We start from the raw sequence: 17,941 nt of genomic DNA, 5'->3' as shown, positions 1-17,941 counted from the left end.
GAATGTTCTTCAGTGGTTATGGGCTGCTCTGCCTATTTTCCACAGTTTTTACCCTTTTAGTATCATTCTTTCCATTCTTTCTGGATTCCAGTCTTATTACCATTTCCAATCTATGTTCCTTTGATAGTAGGAGTTTACCCAATGTTGTGAGCTGTCTGAGCTCTGTTTGCCTCTTAGAAGAGCAACCTGTAGAAGAGATTTCTGCGGACTGTTAATATATTAGCAATACTTTCTAAGGAAAACAAGCTCATAGACTTAATTTACTTTGAGATTCATGCTGCTATTAAAAAATAATGAAAAACTAGAAAACAAAATGTTGAAAACTGCTTTCTCTCTGTATAGGAATGTAGAGCCTTTTATCATCATGTGGATATCACAGCCATGTGATATTTTATTTTGGAGTTTTCCATTACAAAATGCATGTGTGCCAGGTTTAAGATTGTTCTTTTTATGATGGGGTGGAGGGAAAGCACAGAGATTTAATTGTGAGAGTGAGGTTTTGCACATTTTTGGCTGCTGAAGCCAATTTAAGCAATTTTAGCTTCTGTCTGTTTCATCTTATGGTATAGTTTGGTGCTCACTTGTGTGTTTTTAGGGCTGTGCTAAAATGATTTGTTATAAAGTCTTTCAGTTTGATGTTAGTAAGAACAATGACTATTTTATGAAAACTTAATATGAAGTGTACACAGTAAATTGTTTCTTGAAGACATGCTGTGAGTATTGTGTGTTTTCTGTTTTTAACTTTTTCTACTTTTATTTCTTTAAGACTCCCAGCATAAAACCAGCACCACCACCACAACCAAAAAATCAGGTCAGCTTGTCAAAGGAGTTCCCTGTTTCATCTGGGTCTCAGCATAGGAAAAAAGAAGCAGATAGTGTCTATGGAGAATGGGTTCCAGTTGAAAAAGGCAAAGACGACGGCAAGGATGATGTTTTCCCCAAACCATCCATTGAGGTAAGGAAGGGAAGGAAAGCATATCATATAAGAAAACCAAAACCATCACCTGGTCAGTCTGCTGTCAAATTGCAGTCTACAAAAAAACCCAAACGCTTACGTAGGTAGTATCCAGCACTTTAATAAGCGAAGTATTTGAACTGCTGTGGTCTTCGAATTTGGTTGCCGTGTTCACATGGGTAATGACAAAAGCAACCTGTACCCATACTGTGTGCTTTTGTCAACTAGTGACTTCTCTGCCTCTAGAATAGAATATAAACTTTTGCTTGAAGGTGAAAAGCAAGTTTCTTGTCCAGTTTCCTGCAGAGGTTAATACCCTAAGTGGAGACTTTCATAATAATGAATTTAATAATAATTAAAATTGTTCTACCAATCTTAGAGCAATAACACTACATTGAAATGTAGTCCATTAAAAATAGGTTTGAAAGTAGTTTCTCAAACTGCGGCTTCATCTGGACGTATCTCGTAATTTTTTAGCTTTACAGTCACATTTTCTCACATAGTTGTCTTCCATGTGGCCTTCCAAAGGAAAATCTAATTGTATGTGCAATAAACTAAAAAAGAAAAACCAAATGTTTTTCCCCTTGAAATGTCTTAAAAAGGATGCTTTGTGGGGTTTTTGTAATTAAGTAAATTAAATATTTAAAACAGATGTAAATTTTTTCAAGTTGATGTTACCTCTCTCCATCTGAAGACTTGTTCTCATAGCTTTCAAAGTGAATAAACAAAAAAGCCTTGGCATCCATTTCTGAGGAAACGATCTCTCCACTTGGTGCTTTTTGTTTTTCAAGAACTTTCTAAGGTTGTACAATTTGCTTCCTGAAGCACAGAAGATATTTTCTTCTGTGTCTAGAGCACCAAAAGCACAGTAAATATAGCTCGTTCAACAGGTATTTTCACGGTATACATCAGAGTTTGACAGTCAGGTACCCAACTCGTCGTTCCCTCAGTGCAGATGGTAACTGCTGTTTGGTCTTTTTATGAACCACTAATAATACAAACATTCTGAAATGCTCGTGCAGAATGTCATTCCCAGTTACTAGGCTATATGTAAAAAGTCCATAGCACAGAAACATTATATACTAACATTTGGCTGTGGTTTTTTTTTTTTTTTTTTTACCAAGTGGTAAAAAGTCTTGTCCTTCAAATGGTTAATGATATGCTCATAGTTCAGGTGAGCTCTGTAGATGTCTGCATCTAGGTTGCCAATGACACTGGGCTTGTGTCTTTGACAAACTGGGTTGGCTAAGCACTGATGGTTCGTGTGTTGAGTATGTAGAAAAGGCCTTAAAAATTGACATTGGAGTAAATACATTAAACATAACTTTCTTTCTGTCACGTGTATCTTTATAAAAGCTTGTAACACTGTTGTCTGTTTTTATATTTTGTAAATAAATATTTTTATTTGCATTTACCTTAACTTGGTTTGTGTTAAGGATGATTTCAAGGGTCATTAGCTGACAGCAGAGCATACCATCCCCTTTGGGTTTGACAATCCTTAATTTTGGAATACTCTTGTAGTAGCAGAATCCATGTATGTTTCTCCAGGGAGTCTGAAAGGTAACAGAGTGCTTCTCTGATTAATTTTTTTAATGCTTATGAGGACTCTTTGTGGTTGAAACGGCTTTCTTGGAGCAAAATAAACCAGATAAGCTCCCTTCCTGTTGCAGTAGGGTAGAGGGGGAATGTGCGTGGATCCTCAGGAAGTTTGACATATAATTTACCTCCAGTCATTGTTGCTAATTGTGAAATCTGATTGTGGCAATTCTGATGCAAGTCTACATTGACATTGAAAAATACGTAATTGGTTTTATTGTTATGTTTTTATTCAAGTCACAGAATTAGTTACGAGAATAAGCAGTCCGAAATGGCCCTGCTGATATATTATGAATTGTTTTAATAAAACATTATGTTCTTAATATAGTGGTTTGTTGTAGTAGGAGATGGAGGAAAAAGTCTTGAGTAACCTGAAGTATTAGCATGTCTCCAGAAGGCAGAGAAGCTTATGAGAAAGAAGCTATATTTGGAAGTCTGAAAGTATAGAGTTGAAGTGTTGTATTTAAGTTTGGAGCATGCACAGGGGACTATTACGCAGAGAAGCCATCATGATCTAAAAAAGTAGTAAATGCATTTGATGTATTGGTGGACCTACAAAGTATGTCAAAAAAGCCTGCTTTTTGTTGTCAGCCTCTTCTTTCTTGCTTCATTATTTGCAATTTTTGTCTGTGGGGAAGATGTTATTAAAAGTAGGATTGGAAAGGCAAAACTTTACAGAGAATAGCATGCTGAACTTGAAACTGTTTTACTTGACTAAATAATAACAACTTTTCATACTTCAAGCAGAGCTGTTTTTTTTTTTCAAGATGCAAAGCTGCCATCAAGTGTCTTGACATATTACAAAGCCATGATGGTCTCCAAAATGGTGACTGACCATGTGGGGAAAGTATATGGGAATTCTAACTAACCAGGGTATCTACTAATAGGCCCCAGTCCGGTAAAGCACTAAAGTACACATGTGTGTTTAAGTATGTGAGTGGTCCCAATGTGGTTTCAGTGGACTACTTGCATGCCTATGTGTATTGCTGGATTGAAGCTTTTGGTGAGTAGAATAACTTTTATTTATCTCCTGAACAAGTTTCACAAACAAGACATTAAAGAATTATTTTAACTATATAGGGGGAACTTACTAACACAAGAAAGTTTATATTCTGAACAGGCGTTCTTGTACCTATGTGACTGTCAGGTGATTGTTAGAAAATCTTATAATTTTCTTGTGCCTTGTTTATGATCTGTGTTTTTGTCAGCTGGGACAATAAATAAACACTGAAGTCCACTTCATAGACGCATAGGACTTCCGGGATTTTAAGTCTGTCTTGGTCAGTGCCAGATGTTTCAGTAGTGATCTTCCCAAAGGAAATGCTTTTTGTCCTAAACAGTAAAAAAAAATTCCCCATCTTAAAATAAGATTTAATAGCCAGAGTTCAAAAATAATTAACCTGTTTTATGCCATTGTAGACATTTGTTTCTGTCTCTTACTGTTCTTCAGTATTTACTAAATTCTTGTCCTGGTTCCTGTGACAGGGATTTTGTGGATTAACTGTATTTTTCTGTTCAGCAAATGCAATTTTAAATCAGTTTCTTCTACTGGCCCTTTATTCTAATATAATGTGTGAGAGGCTAAGGTTATTGAGATAGTGACTAACAAAAGATAAGTCTTTTGTAAAACAAATTTTTTAAAAAAAATAATAATTAAACCATCGCTTACTTTATATCTATGTGCCACCTGCTCTTTTGATTATCCGGTTTCTTCTGTGTTTCAAACAGTTACAGCTCTTTCAGTCTCCTTCACTTGCTCGCATATCCATGGAAAATTCACTTGTCTCTGAGCACTGTTCTTTTTCTCCTCTCAAAATAGAATGATCCATAAAATGCAGATCATCTGAAGAACAGGGCACAAATAATTTTAAAAGAGCTGTGTGCTAGCCATAATTTATTGTATCTTTATATCCCCAAATATTTTGGATTTCTCCATTGATTGCTTTGCACAGAGGTTTGCATTAAGCTTCTTGATTTGTTCCATGTTTTTACCCAAATGACTCTAATCAGTATGTGTGAGATAGTTTCAGATTTATTTTTCTTTACACTTTATGCCAGTTCAGCAGCACAGGTCTATCCAAAACCATCAATTTTATGACCTAGCAGTTTGGTTTTACTTTTATGCAAGTCTGTTTTAGGCTGAAGATTAAGATTTAAAACACTAAAGCCAAGTTCATGGAATACATGGGATTCTTGCTGTAATTTTTTTATATGTTTAACTTGAAGTTTTAGTGTGACGTAATCATAGGATGCTCATGTGAACAACTGTATGAAGGCTTTTTTTTTTTTTTCTTAATTCCTAGATAAATTACATCTAATTCTGTTGGTTATTGAGATTCCATTGAACAATATGCTTCTCTATTTAAGTATTATGCACCAGAACTGTTTTCTGAAAATAACTGTTTTGATATTTTGTATGTGCAGGTGATAGTAAGTTATCAAGGTGTTATAATTTAACTTCAGATTTTGTATTTGTTTAGGAAAGCCCATATTGGATATACTTAACAAGTAGTCCCAGGATTTTTTTTTAAGTTGCCTGTTTGTGTATCAAACCAACTATTCAATGTGTAAAACGATGCTGTAGTATCTGTAGTATATTGTATTTATTCTACAGCAGCTTTTTCCACATCAAATGGCTATTATTGTGGTCTGATATATTTTTAAAAATAATCTTTTTCTTCCTAGGGCGTGGACATAACTACAGCTATGAATGATCGAGCACTGGCTCAGAAAAGGCTTAATGAAAACACGTTTGATTTAGAGGCCATGTGCATGTTAAATCGTGCACAGGAACAGGTATGTTGCACTTTTTCATCCTTTTGATGAACTTAACAGAAAGTAAACCTTCACACCAGCTGATTTTTCATTATGTATTTTAGGTACAGGTTTTTGGAAGGCTGGTTTATGGGCACATGTTTAAAAGTTCTGCTTTTATTTTGCACTTCGTAACACTGATTTTGAGGATAAGCAAACTGTGAACAATGAACTTGCTGGACTGAGCTCAGGCTTTAGGGTTGCTATACAAAGATGTTCAGCTTTTTGGAGTGTCTGCTTACAAATGAGTGCTAATGAACACAGCACTAAAGTTTAGTGAGGAATCATCATGAAAATTATTGAGAAGCAACAGAGAATTGCAAAGGAAAAATGTGCACGCTTTTATTTCAGTCTTACATTTGATTTTTATTTTCTAGATTGACGCCTGGGCTCAATCAAACTCCATACCTGGCCAGTTCACAGGAAGTACTGGAGCACAGATATTGTCCTCGGATGAGCTGACCAACAGTGGTCCCCAAGCGTGGATTAGAAAGGTAGAAGTTATGCACACATACTTGTCTAACTATCACATTTTAAATAGCAGTGGAAGTATCGGAAAATGCAAAAAATATGCCTTAAAAATCTGTGGTAATGCATGTGTCAAATATAACAGGTTGAGTTAAATCATTGTCTTTTGATCGATTTAGATACTTGCTGCTGCTGTGTCCATTTTGTTGTGCATTAAGGTGTTGTTCATGACATAGAGTACTTCAATAAGGTGTGCGTCTGCTATTTGAATCAGATTGGTTCGTATATACTGTTATCTTACACTGAAATGCCATTCGTGATATTGGTATGATTGCAGTGGTAGGTCCATCACTACTTTTACAGGATTGGGACAGGTGAGGCAAGGTTTGATCCCGATGTTATCGAAGTGATGTTTTGGCATCAACTTCAGTGAACCAAGTCCCAAACAGCCATTTTGTTTGACTTGGTTCTATCTGACTGCTGCTTTGCCTCTACTTGTATCACTAGTGTTTTCTGGGAGCCAAAGATTTGGAATGTTAAACCAGGAGTTGCAGTTGGGTTACTAAGTTGAATGTCATCCTACGGTGAAATAGTTACCTCTTACTGCAGAGTAATACTGGCTTATTTTGACGGTGTGGTGCGTCATACATACATGCGGTTTATAAGTTTTAATAATTCATGCTTCATCTTTGAAACTGAATACTAAACTCTTTCAAGAAGTAGAACTGAGGAATTCAAGCAATATCCACCTTTCAGGCAAAAAGAATAATGAGTTATGGCGGTCAGTCTTGCAAGTGATGTAGTTGAGTATATGCTGTATCTTGCTTATCCTTCCAGAACACAGAGTTAAGACAGCCCTTAAAACTGGTAGGTTAGATTTGAGGCTTAGCTAGAATTTTCCATAAAAGTTGGTGTAAACTGAACACAAAAGTCTGGAATTATAACATCCTAAAATTAGAAATATTTTTGACAAGATTCACTAACTTGTTTTTCCACTTTATATAGCCAAACAATACAGAAAGCCAGGCAACAGAGAGATCCAAGTTACTTGCTAGATGGGAGTCTTTTTGGATCTTCTCAGTATTAATACAGAGCACAGATAATAAAGTCTTATTTTTAACAATTATTAACTTCTGAGATTGTAATCATCAAAGCCAGCATTTCGTTACAATGATTGTCCCTGGTGGAGGAACTTAGAAATATAAAGCACTCATCAGGGATGTATTGGAGAGAAAAGGAGAGCTTTTCTACCGCAAGGCTTTTGGAAGAGATGAGCAAGCCTAGGAGGGTCCTCCCTTTCTGCAGGACCTTGGGTGGGTTCCCAAAGCTACTGAAAGGAAGCAGCTTCGATCATCTCTTTCCCAAGCCTCCTCTTCTCATCCCGTTTTCATTCCTTGAGGTTCTGTGCCTTACAGTGACAGGAGTATCCACTAACAAAAATTTAAGTGAAGGCAAACATGTGTTCCCTCGGTCTTTGAACTTCACTCTGATCTGCTTAAAAAACCTCAACCAAACAAAACAACAAAACCCAAACAAAACGCTTTATAGGGAGAAAATGAGAGAAGAGTCTGGTGTCCGGCTTTTGAACATGACTGCTGTGAGGAGCAGAAGCATATTGGAACATTTTGTTGAATCTAGAAATCATAGTGAGCGGGCAGAAGCACTTCTGTTCTTCTCACAGCTGTATAAATGTAGTGGTTTGCAGTAGTAGGCGTCCTCCCTAGCAAGCATCATGTGGTTTGTCAGAAAGGAGGCTGCTACTGGAAACAAGAAGAGTTGTTGGGTGAAGAAGATGAGGACACGGTCCTCTTTCCTGCTCTGGCATTCCTCAGCTTGACTTCTTTTGCTCTTTCCAGGTTCCATATTTGCACGCACATTGCCATCAAACTCATGAGATGACAAGTAGTTACAGTCATGCGCCCTCTACAAAATGCATTAGGGGCTACACAAGACTCGTCCTGTTTTTTTTTTAGGAATGGTGGGGCCTGTGTAAACCTTCACAAAACTTAGGTTTGATGAACTTAATGTGGAGGCACATCCTGTGGTTAGAGAATGATTCCACAGAAAAAGTGAAGTAGGGATAATGGGTTCTGAATGCATGTTATCTTTCTCAGTGACATGAATGCAAACCAACCATGAAATGCAAAGTACAGGTTGTATTTTACTTAGGTACTTGAAGTTGCGTGACTTAGTTCCTCTTAATTATGCAACGTAGCACTGAGAAGTCAGACTTGTACTCCTTTTTTTGTCCTAAGAAAATGCATTTTAACATTAACAAAAAAACCCCCTAGTATTTGTAAATTTTTCATCTGCTAGTAGGGCTGTGGAATTTATTGGAGTGTGTTGTGTGTGTAAATTAATGCACGTTTCTGACTGAAGATGTTGTTTACTGAAGGCGTTTTGCTTGGGAGATTGCCATAAGCAATTGCCGTAAAAGGACTTGTGGATGTGCACTGTTCCGCAGAAACAGAGCCCATGTCAGCTAGTCACTTGTGACAAAGAATTAGAACATCTACAGACACTCTGCTTGACAGAGAATCACAAAACTAGATAGATGTAACAAAACAGAAGAGCGGTGTCAGGAGGGGAGAAAAACTAAAAGTACTCGGGGAGCTTGTTTGATAAGCGCTGTCTTCACTTTGCATTTCTTGGATTTCAGCTTTTTTTTTTGTACTTCAAAAAGATTCTGGAGAGGTAATATGTACTCAAACCAAAATATGCCTGCAGTTTCAATTTTATCTCAGTAAAGTTTTGAGGGAATTAGTTACTGAAGTGGTTAACGTTGGCATACTTGAATGATCAACATACCAGTTAGAAGTATGGTTTGTTTTTCTAAGTAATGTGCTAATCCATGATGTTCATACGTAGGGTTCTGAGCAGTATTCATAAAGGAATCATATGTTGTTAGGTTTCTTGTATCGTTAAAACAGATTGATGAACGGTGATATCTCTTTCTTTTGAAAAGTGGTTTCTGTTTCAGTTTATCATCATTGGTGTAATCAGTTCACAAATATGACTGACTTGTTCTGGAGGTTGCTGCTTTTTTTTTTTTTTTTTTTTCTCCTTACAAATGCACTGTGCTGCTGAATAAATGTCAAATCAGAGGAAGTGGTCTAATTTTTTTTTTCCAAGCAATTTCTGTTGAGGTCTACTTACTCAGACTTTCCCACGCTCACCACTAGTTCCTGGATTTATCAGCTTAATTCTGTTGCCTAAACTTGCTCTCCAAAACAAGATTTTTGCAACATTTTACTCTCACAGGGTAGTGTTTGGGATCTCTCTCATTCAGTTGTGTTAAAGCATGACACAGGGTTTTACTACAGCTGTAGAGTGCTGTGCTTTGTCTAGCAAGTTCTGAAAAGTCAGTGTCACTTCCGTTCTTCCACATTCATAGCAGATGAGTAAAACTCGCACTAACGATGGCGGTAAAACTAAGTCTTGTGATTGTCGCTTGCACAAGAACTGATAACCCTCTAGCAAGGCCACTTATCGCAATACTTGTGTTCTTATTGTCTTACGTGACACAATGAGCTTTCCTTGGAAACGAAGGCCACAGGGCAAGGCAGATGAACTGTTCGTTACATTGGACTGGCTCCCTGTTCAGCCCTCAAATGTCTCTTTTTCCGGCTATCCTCAGCGTGCTTTCTTCTGATTATACGCAAAAGCTATGAACAGAAATCCTGAAGCTGATTGCGAGCGTAGTTTTTGTAAGGCATTTGATGGGATTCTTCAGAAAGGTATTCTTCCTTTTGTATTGAGGAAGAAGCGTGGCTGCTACTAAAAGTGCCAGTTTATTTAATGGAAAATTCAGCTACTTTGCTGAAGTTTTGCCAAAGATAGATGCTTCTTCCTGGTACTTGACTCAGAGAAATTCTTCGGAGTTAGTCTTAAAGTAATCTTTAAGACAGCCCATTGTGTTATAGCTGAAACTGCCCGCCTAGTGCCTTTAAGGCTTTGCTGTCTTTTGCTTGATAAATTATTGCTGAAAAGAAATGAACCTTCCCTATCACAGAACTTACGTTCCAATGCCATGTCAGCATTGTAAGAAGGAATTGGTATTTTATTTTCAGAGAGCAGAAATTGATGATGCATTTTAAGGTTTCTCAAATAATTATGGCTTTAATATTTTGCATGTTGTGGCCCAAAGACAGCTGTTGCAGTTAAATGACGGCGACTGTCCAACTTGTGTAGTCTTTCAGAAAAAAAAAACCCTGTAAAAACATCTTCCAGATGTGATTTTTTTTTTGTGTGTGTGTATGTCTGCTTGTTTAAGCCCTTAAATGGTAATTCAGGCATTCGTGTGCTCCAAAATTTGTTGCCCTAAGATAGCTTTAAAAGAATAATAGTTTTAATTAAAATGGCTAAAAAACTCTCTTAAATAATCAGGTTTTACTCTGTGGCCTCCTTTTTAAAGAAAAAGTGTTGACACGAGAACGGGGCTTATTAGTTGTCTCCATCTGCTGGCAGAATGGAAGTGTGCTTTATTTGGCTGACCTTTAGTAGACTTCAGCGATAAAAAGATGAGAAAAATGATACTAAATTTTCATGCAGACTTACTCAAATTGGGATGAATGAATGAAAGAGAACAATTATTTTTAAAACAATTAGTTAATTCCAACAACAGTAACCAAATACTTAGAAACCTGGAGTTTTATTGTATTACATACTCTTCAATTTGAGATCCTCCTTATGGGACAGATCTGCAAGGGTACATAACTGCTAAATAATTTTGTGAGGCTTGGCCTTTTATGATTTTTAAAACTGAAAGGAAATGTGTATCTTGCTTCCCTGCCCTTGTTAAGGTTTGTACTATTTTTACGTTTTCAAATGTAATTGCAAACACAGCACTATATTTTTTTTTTTTTTTTTACCCATACTCAGCACTTCTTACCCATACTCTTATTAAATCATGGGCTGAGTGAAGTTGTCTATCATTTAAGTTATAAAAAAATAGTCAGAGAATATAATTGTACAGGTGACATTAGAGATTTATATTCAGTTTATTATTTAAAAAACAAACAAACAAACTGAAAGCAGAACATTTTCCCCTGCTGCAGGCCTTCTTTGCTTCTTCAGTAAACGGAATCAAAGTAGGCTTCTCCTGGCTCCTTTCATATTGGTACCAGAATTATTTCATTTAACCTTTTAGCGTGATGCACAAGTACAGCTATTCTGTAATGAAACAACACTTTCCTTTCTAATTCCTTGTTTTCTTGGTTCTGTTGTACATATTTAAGAGTCAGCATAATGTAAGAAATTCTTACTAAAAGTTATCAGATAGGGTTCTGAATTCACACATTAGAAGAGGTGTTTTTAGTAAACTGCACTTTTGAATCTAGAACTCTTTTTATTTTCAGTATTTGGAATTTATTCAGGCTCTGGTAATTCCTATATAGGAACCGGGGGCTTTGATTTTAGCTACAAATAGCAATATTTTGATTCTGTTCTCTCCTTTCTACACCACTCCTAGCCCCTGAATTAGTACATTTACAGGTGTGGTGAGAAAGCTGTGTAACGTTAAAATGACCTCATCACGAAATTGCGTTCTGTCGTTTGTGAACTGAATACGCGCTGGTGATAATGAAACAGATGTTTATATTGAAAATTCTATCATTGCAAAGCAGGTACAAAAGAGGAAACGGAACCCAGGGTGACATTGACTGGGGTTTGTATCATTCTCGGCATGGTTGCCCTTTTCTTATGAGAGGTTCCTGGAAAAGAGAGGGGAGGATGAAAATGGAAGTAAGTAAAAGCCATTCTAGGTGTATAGATTGAGGCAGTTTGTATCAAAGAAACTGATTGTCTCTGTGTTACACACACACACATACACACACACTGCATGGTCTGCACCGGTCAGAAAAAAAAGTTGAACTGGAGAGGTGCACTTGGCCTCTCTACTCTTCCATCAGAGCACTTTGTTACTAAATGCAGCACCCAGTTGCATGATTGATAGGTATTTACTGTTTAATAGGTAAATATTTGGAGAAGTCCTGCCACAATCTTCAGCAATTTTTTTTTAATTAATTTTTTTAACACCGTGTATAGTGGGGATTACACACATGCATCATCAGTGTGTGTCAGTTGGCAATTTGAAATCCCCTTAAAAATATATTATCGTTAGTCTCTGCAAAAGTAAGACTCTGGTTTTGTTTACGTACAAATTGAAACCAAGGACCTGTCAGTCCTTTGTCCAAATCTGGGAAACACTTACTTTTGCAAGCGCAACTCAAAGGAGAAAAACAAAACAAAACAAAAAGCCGTTCTATTAATTTGCTTTGATAGTAAGTAAAATTTTCACAAAAATACTAGGCATTGTATCATCTAACCTACTATGCGAAATAACTGATGGACTTATCAGTGCCAGTGTGTAAACTTGTATATTTTAAGGCAAGCAATTTTTTGCTGTGATGGAAATGATTGACTTACTTACTTGGGTCAGCGGGGGGGGCAGAAGAGAGATGATAGTTCACAGAATAACCTGTGAACTTTCACCCCTCTATATGGAAACTTGTTTCAGGGTCAAATCCTTGTAGCTGCCTTCTTGCCACGGTCAATGCCAGCCCTACTATTCACAACACTGCGGCCATCGAGGCCTAGGTACGTAAACATTTAAGGAGTTTTTAAAGTTCTTTACATCAAAACAGATTTTTAAAATTTCTGTTTATAAGCTTTCACCATTTAACAAGTATTATGTTAATGATGATTTGAAAGAATGTGAAGACTACTGCTGCTAAACTGTGTGGCTAAGCGCCTTTTTTTTCCTTTAAAAAAAGAAAAGAAAAACCTGTATGTTTCATGTGGATTTTCAGAGTAGAACTTGAATGTGCAACTGCTGTATAATAAAATGGGGAAACTTTTTTTTTTTAATATTTAAAATACGCCTAAACACTCTGTGAATGTCATTACTAAATGTGCTTGTATTTTGTTCAATAACTAGGTACACTTGGCACACATGTTGCCAGTTAAACAGTAAACACTGCCTCCTTTCACAAGATGCGAAGAGATGCATTGGAACCAAAGTAGCGTGTTTAAAAATGGACGGTTATCATTTTATTAAGTACATATGTCTGAAATGGGTCCCTTGCCACTTTTGGATTGCATTAGAATTTTCTTAAGTTGTTCTTTTTTGAAAATATTGAGTTGTGTCTCGTGTGTCTGCGTGAACTCTGGTTTATACAAGATGTTAATGTATATAAAGCTAAGGTGTATTTTTTTTGAATTGAGTCTGTGAAAGGTTGTTAGAAACATTTTTTTGGAAGCTCCCACTTACTTTTTTAAATCCCAGTGCTAACTTTAGGACTTGTTTTACTTTTCTTTTTCTGGATAGGATCAGTTCTTAAGAGCAGCCCCTGTAACTGGAGGAATGGGAGCTCAACTGATGAGAAAAATGGGCTGGAGAGAAGGAGAAGGCCTTGGGAAAAACAAAGAAGGCAGCGTTGAGCCTATTATGGTCGATTTTAAGACAGATCGAAAAGGTAAGCCCTTTCTTAAATGTCTTATGGCAGTAAAAACTTCTTGTGTCTGCTTTGGAGATAGGCAAAATATCTTTGAAGTAGTAAGCTTTTTCTGGGTATAGCTTCTCTGTAAAAATTAGCAGAATGATGTAGATGATTTTGGTGCTAGCGTTTCAGGCCCTGGATTATGTATGTAGGCTTTGTCCTTATGCCTGTGAACTCTTCCAGCTGTTCTTTAACTTGCCCTACCTTTCCCCTTCCATTTTAAAATGTGCTTCTCAGGGCTTCTTAAGTTTAGGGATGGGCTTCAGTTGGATGTATGGCGGAGGCATGGGCAGGGAAATGAATTGTGGAAAAGCCATTATAGTTGGTCTAGAGAAAGTGGCTGAAGCAGGAATGGAGCAGGATAGAAGATTGAGTAGTTCAATCAGTTTTAATCTGGGAGGAAGGACGGAGATGAGAGCTATGGAGTCGAGTTACTGATGCCTTTCAGCTGAAGCCCTGACACGAATAGGCTGTCATGCTGATGTTTTTAGGTCGTGCAAATGGATTCTGTTTCCTTTTTTGTCCATGTGATCTCCCTGCTCTTCCGTCTCCTAGTTTGATCCTGCTGCAGGCACCTCTGCTCAGCTACGGTGATGTTTCCCTGATTGTTTCCAAAGATTGCTTTGGCAGTCTTTCCTCCTCCTCTTTATGTAGTCTGTGGCCACAGGTGGAGAACTGTTGCACTTGTCTCATTTGATGAAAAGGAACGATCCCTTTATTCACATGCAGTGTGGTTTATGTGATTGGCCATCTCACTAGCATATTCAGCAAGAGTTCTGTTTTCAGAGTGAATGTTTATGAAAGTTTTCCATCTGAAATACCTATACAAGTTCTAGCCATTTTAAATACAAGATGCAGAATTTCAGCAGTCGAGATTTATGATTTAAGTGCTCTATTATATATGTTTCCAAAATAAGAAATTAACACCGACTGCAGGCAAACAAATTCTTACTTCTGTTTTCCTAAATATTTTTAAAAACTGGGAAGCTTTAATATGTGAAATAGATCACATCTGATACTAAAGCATGAAAATACTTTGAATTATGAGTTTGTGTTAGCTTTTGTCAGTGCTCATAATTGAGCTTGTAAGATAACAAGGCATATAAATGCAAATGTTATGAAGGTTATTTGCAGAGATGCTGTTGGAGGAATCTTTAGGTGTCAAAATTGCTAATTCTAAATACGGAGATAGTTCAAAACTGCTCAGGTGACCAAGCTAGCAGTGAAAAATATAATTTGAACATTTAAATATTAAGTGCAAGGAGGTAGAAAATGAGAAAGCAGGCCTACGTTATGAAAATATCCATTGCTTGCTTTCTACATTCTAAAGACCTAGCGGCCTAATAGGGTTTTATAAATAGAGAAGTGCAACAGCCTCCAAGTACAGAACACAACAATACAGACATCTTTGTTATGTGCGAATAATGACCAGACTGCTTTTCAGCTGTTTTTCTTCCTGTTGTCTTGTAAAGTTTGCGGTGCTGGTAAGAGTTCCTTCATTTTAGCTTGATTTATATCAGTCAGAGAGAAGAAATTGAAAACGGTCACTTTCAGTTTAATATTCTCAAGCAGGCTGCGTAACACGGTGCTGGATTTTTGTGGTGAGGAGGGAAGGGTTACCTCTCTTCGTTAGGTTGATTGCTTCTTGTCACGCCATAGGAAAGAGGGAGTATTGCTGCACAACCTGTGAACTCTTTGAGCATGAAAATCATGGTGGTGATACACAGCTGTGTCACAGCTCAAGTTCCCAGTTCTAGAAGTGTGCCCCAGGATCCTCATGTGGTTCCTGGTACAAATTTGCTTAATGCCTGCAGAATTTGGGACCGAAGTTTCAAGCATCAAGCCCTAAGGCCTGAGACAGGATCAGGTCCTCATTGTGCTGGATATTCTGTAACAGAGAGTTTGTTCTTCCCGGTTCAGAACGCTCTTCAATAACAGTTAGAAATCTTAGGTGCAGTTAAAGGATGCCTCTTCCTGGCATGTGATAGATTCATCTGAAAATACTGATAGTCTCAGTGATGGTCAGGCTTTGCTTTAATTTCGTAGTTTTTAAATATTTGATTATTGTCATACATGCAATCTTACCTGATAATTTCCACAAAAAATGTAAAGGTGTTCTGTGTTGATAAAGAATAATCTGTAATGTTGAGCCAGCCAGCCTATAATATAGGGAGACAACTGGCATTATGAAGAGGCAGCATGTTCCGTCATTAGGAAGAAGAACTGAATTTATGATGAGTAGCTGAACAGCTTCTTCAAACATTAGTGTTCTTTGATGCTTAAATGTGTAAAAAGTCGTTTTTGTTTTTTTGTTTTTTGTTTTTTTTTTTAAGTTCTGCATAGAGGTTTAAAGAAAAGTCAGAAATTTTTGGGAGTCTGTCTGTCACTAACTAACCAACCCATTTTTCTTTTGTAAGGGTTTAAACACATTTGTAGAACTTGTCCCCCAAATAAAATAGTATTTCTAGATGCAGGAACAGCAGTTTGCTAAGGAGTTACTCAGTTGGCTGCACTAAGACATGAACCAAAAGGTTGTCTGCCTTTGCCATAGCTTTCCCTTAGGTCCTGTTTTTCCCAGATGCCGAGTGAGATCACTGACACTTGTCTCACAGACAGCATTGACACCAAACCCTTCTTGGGCTTTGCCATCAGCCGGTATATTTTTGGTTGTCCGTGTTCAAAGAAGCTGGGTCCATCAGCGGGGCTTGTCAGAGTCCGTTGCAGCTTTCTTGAAAATCCCTCTTGAGGTACCAGGGAAGATGTGGGAGATGAGTGTCAGTGACTCAGAGTAAGGGAGACACAGCATTAACGCAGAGAATGGCATGAGAGGTTTTTTCTTTGGTTGGAAATCTTTGGTTAGTTTGGATATAAAATTTGGTAAGGGGAAAGAAAAACAACGCACAGAGCTTTGTTTCAGTGACTGTTATCTATGAGGGTTTCATGCCACTTGAAAAGTCCCTACTGAGGAGCTGCATGAGTACTAGGACGAAAATCTGTCAAGGAGGGAAGGATTTTCTTTTAAAGCAAAACAAAACAAAACAAAATGCCAACCAAAAAAAGCTGAAGGAACAGGAAGAAACTGGAAACAATTGCAGTATCTCCCTGTATTTATTCACCAAAGCCAGGAACAGAAACAAATTGAGGTAAGAAACAAAGTAATATTGAAGGATCGAAGTCCGAGAAATTCTGAAAAAATGATCAGGTATTTTGCTTATGTGTATTTAAGGTAATGGCAAAATGAATGGAAAGAAACTCGAGTGCTTCATGGTTATTGGCGTTTGATACATTTTATTTCGTACTCTTGCAAGATTTTAAAAAGGAAGATGTTTTGCTTCTGTGTTTCACAGTGACTTCCACTGCGACCCTGTGCTCTTTGTATTGATGTGGGGCCTGGTTGCATGCTTTTCTGCTACTTTATATGCCAGTGTGATTGAAATCACAGTAATTGGGCTGTGAACTTGCATGTAAAGGATAAATATTTGAATACCGTTAAATAAAAAGAGCACACGTTACAAGAACATGCTGCTGTGTTAATCGTGTCATAAAAGGACACACTGGGTACACTTTTTACCATTTAGTGGAAATACTTTGTATGTTGGAGGCAAACTATCTTAAGTGGATGGCTTTTGGGTTGCACAAACCAAATACTGAATGAGAGAATGCTTATAAGTTTATCTCTTGCTCAGTGTTTCTCCAAAGGCAGCACGGAAAACCAGGTGTTTCCTGACTTGCAAAGGACTACTCAAAGTTTTCTACAACCTGGCTTGTTCACAGTCTTACTGGAGCAGTTGAGAAGAAAGTTCCATGTAGTATGGAGGGAAAAAAAATGCTGGATAAAAAGGAGGTTTGAAAGACTTCTGCAAAGACAGTTGTATGGTGTCTCCAGGTTTCATCTCCACTGATAGGTGTTAATTGCTCTACTGCTGAGAATATGGAAATCACGTGGGAATCATAAATATAAACTTTATTGTGTTTTGTTTAGGGCTTGTTGCTGTGGGAGAGAAGGCACAAAAGAGATCTGGACATTATGTTGTGATGAAGGATCTTTCAGGTGAGATTTTTACTTGTCTAAAAAAATAATAAATCTCATTTAAAATGATTGCTTTGATAGCAGCATTGAAATTTCAAAAACATTTTATCTTTAGGTAAACATCCAGTTTCTGCGTTGATGGAGATCTGTAACAAAAGAAGATGGTCACCACCCGAATTTGTGTTGGTGGATGATAGTGGGCCTGATCATCGCAAACATTTTATCTTTAAGGTGCGTTTGAATTTCCTTTTTTGCTGTTAGTCTCTCTATTAAAGGCGATGGAAATTCATGTTCATATTTGTATAAAAACATATGAGCCACCTCAGGGGTGGCTGAGGACTGCTAATTTCAAAGTCCTGTTTCTGGGAAGGCCAAATCGGAGCTCTCAAGCACATTACTATGTAAATCTCTCAAGAAACACGCTCTTCCACTTCTTCCTGAAATTATTAACCTGTGTGGTATCATGGTCTTGCGCTTTACTTGCAGGTGTGGTGTTGAGCCTGACTGTTGTAAAGGTAGCGAGCAAGATTTAGGTACTCTCGTCTGTCAGTTAGCTTATGATGTGGGCGTTCTTTTTCA

General features: G+C 37.4%; 1 protein-coding gene across 6 annotated transcripts in view; it reads left to right on the top strand.

Annotated features, from left to right (window-relative positions):
* Positions 1–17,941, top strand: part of SON (SON DNA and RNA binding protein) — a 40,036-nt gene that overhangs the window by 19,963 nt on the left and 2,132 nt on the right. For 2 of the 6 annotated variants that reach the window (XM_063346160.1, XM_063346165.1), the window contains exons 6-11: positions 767–955; positions 5,237–5,347; positions 5,743–5,859; positions 13,161–13,308; positions 17,315–17,383; positions 17,478–17,593. In XM_063346160.1, coding sequence (XP_063202230.1) covers positions 767–955; positions 5,237–5,347; positions 5,743–5,859; positions 13,161–13,308; positions 17,315–17,383; positions 17,478–17,593 — 750 coding nt within the window. The other 4 variants (XR_010072481.1, XR_010072477.1, XM_063346175.1 and 1 more) reach the window with 4 other exon arrangements.

The sequence above is a fragment of the Chroicocephalus ridibundus genome, chromosome 1 (genome assembly GCF_963924245.1).
Source record: "Chroicocephalus ridibundus chromosome 1, bChrRid1.1, whole genome shotgun sequence".
Taxonomy (NCBI): domain Eukaryota; kingdom Metazoa; phylum Chordata; class Aves; order Charadriiformes; family Laridae; genus Chroicocephalus; species Chroicocephalus ridibundus.
The sequence above is the reverse complement of the archived record's forward strand: the minus strand, read 5'-3'. Positions and strand labels throughout refer to the sequence as shown.